The 1,375-nt window shown below is 40.5% G+C and overlaps 1 protein-coding gene across 1 annotated transcript; it reads left to right on the forward strand.

Moving 5' to 3' along the window:
* The first annotated feature begins 507 nt into the window (after positions 1–507).
* On the forward strand, positions 508–1,326 carry LOC107682941 (ribosomal protein S6 kinase alpha-6-like). The gene is made up of 3 exons (XM_016479049.1): positions 508–745; positions 947–1,035; positions 1,149–1,326. The coding sequence occupies exons 1-3, from the start codon at positions 681–683 to the stop codon at positions 1,316–1,318; spliced, it is 324 nt and encodes a 107-aa protein (XP_016334535.1). The 5' UTR covers positions 508–680; the 3' UTR covers positions 1,319–1,326.
* The last annotated feature ends 49 nt before the right edge of the window (positions 1,327–1,375 follow it).

Raw genomic sequence — 1,375 nt, forward strand, 5'->3', positions numbered from 1 at the left:
CAGTGCTGGTTTTGTAGGCAAACATCAATGCCTTGAATTTTATGCAAGTATAAATATTTAATAATTTTATTACCTACTGAAATTTGATTGGCTGCATATTTTCAGATTTTTCCAGTTCATATTTAAAGGATATGTTAAATATCTGAAAAAAATCTGAATTTCAATATCCTCAATCAAATAGCGCCCTCCAGTGGCAATTTGGCATGTATCCTATAAATGTGCTTTCAGAAGATAGATGTGTATTAGAGTTATTGTCTGTGCACTTGTTTTGCACTCTCTGTCATGGTCTGGCGGTTACTGAATTAAAGGGACAGTTCACCAAAAATGACAGTTCTGTCATGATTTACTCTCCCTCGCGACGTCCTAAACCTGTATGAGTTTTTCTCCTGCGAAACACAAATGGAGATATTTTGTAGAATGTTGCTAACCAATCTGTTTTGGTCACCATTGACTTTCATTGCATGGACCAAAAACAAGCACCGAGACATTTGAGGCGTTTAGTGTGGCACGTGGATATGATATCTGTGTTGTACCAAGTGAATTGACTGAAAGAGAACAGTCACATTAAAGTCACACATTGGATTCCCATACAGTAATGCTTTGATAAATCACCCAAGTAAATGTGTCTGGTTGATTTACCTTGTTTGACGGTTATTGATTTATTTTTCCCCTAGTTTGAAATGCTGACCGGCACATTACCGTTCCAAGGAAAAGACCGGAACGAGACTATGAACATGATTCTTAAGTAAGTGTGGCTGTTAACACAAGCCAGTCTGTGTGATGTTTGATTGGTCAGATATTTTATCAATGTAACTGACTGGTAAACTGAAGAACCAACAGGAAACACTTACACAAGCACAGTTCACTTGTTCAGTGATCATGATGACTATGCACATAAAATGCTGGTAATGTTGTATTTTTTTCCCTGTTTGTTGCTGCACATCAGAGCAAAGCTGGGAATGCCACAGTTTTTAAGTTTGGAAGCACAAAGTCTTTTACGAATGCTCTTCAAACGAAATCCATCAAATCGTTTAGGTGAGTCACCTGCGTTTCTCGTCATGTTTTGTGAATGCAAGCACTAGGCCGTGGCTTGTTGAGTTTGAATATAAGCAGACTGTGGTGTAATCATCATAAGCGCTCTGTTCCAGGAGCCGGTCCTGACGGAGTGGAGGAGATCAAACGGCACGCATTCTTCTCCACCATCGACTGGAATGTAAGTATCTGTTATCGCAGCATTACACACTTTTCTCAGCAGAGTGCCTCATCCTCCATCATTGAGTGTGTGAGTGTGAGTGTGGGTGTGGGTGTGGGTGTGTGAGTGTGGGTGTGGGTGTGTGAGAGAGTGTGTGTGTGAGAGAGTGTGTGTGTGTGAGAG

This window comes from Sinocyclocheilus anshuiensis, unplaced genomic scaffold, assembly GCF_001515605.1.
Source record: "Sinocyclocheilus anshuiensis isolate Anshui unplaced genomic scaffold, SAMN03320099.WGS_v1.1 C32738982, whole genome shotgun sequence".
NCBI lineage: Eukaryota > Metazoa > Chordata > Actinopteri > Cypriniformes > Cyprinidae > Sinocyclocheilus > Sinocyclocheilus anshuiensis.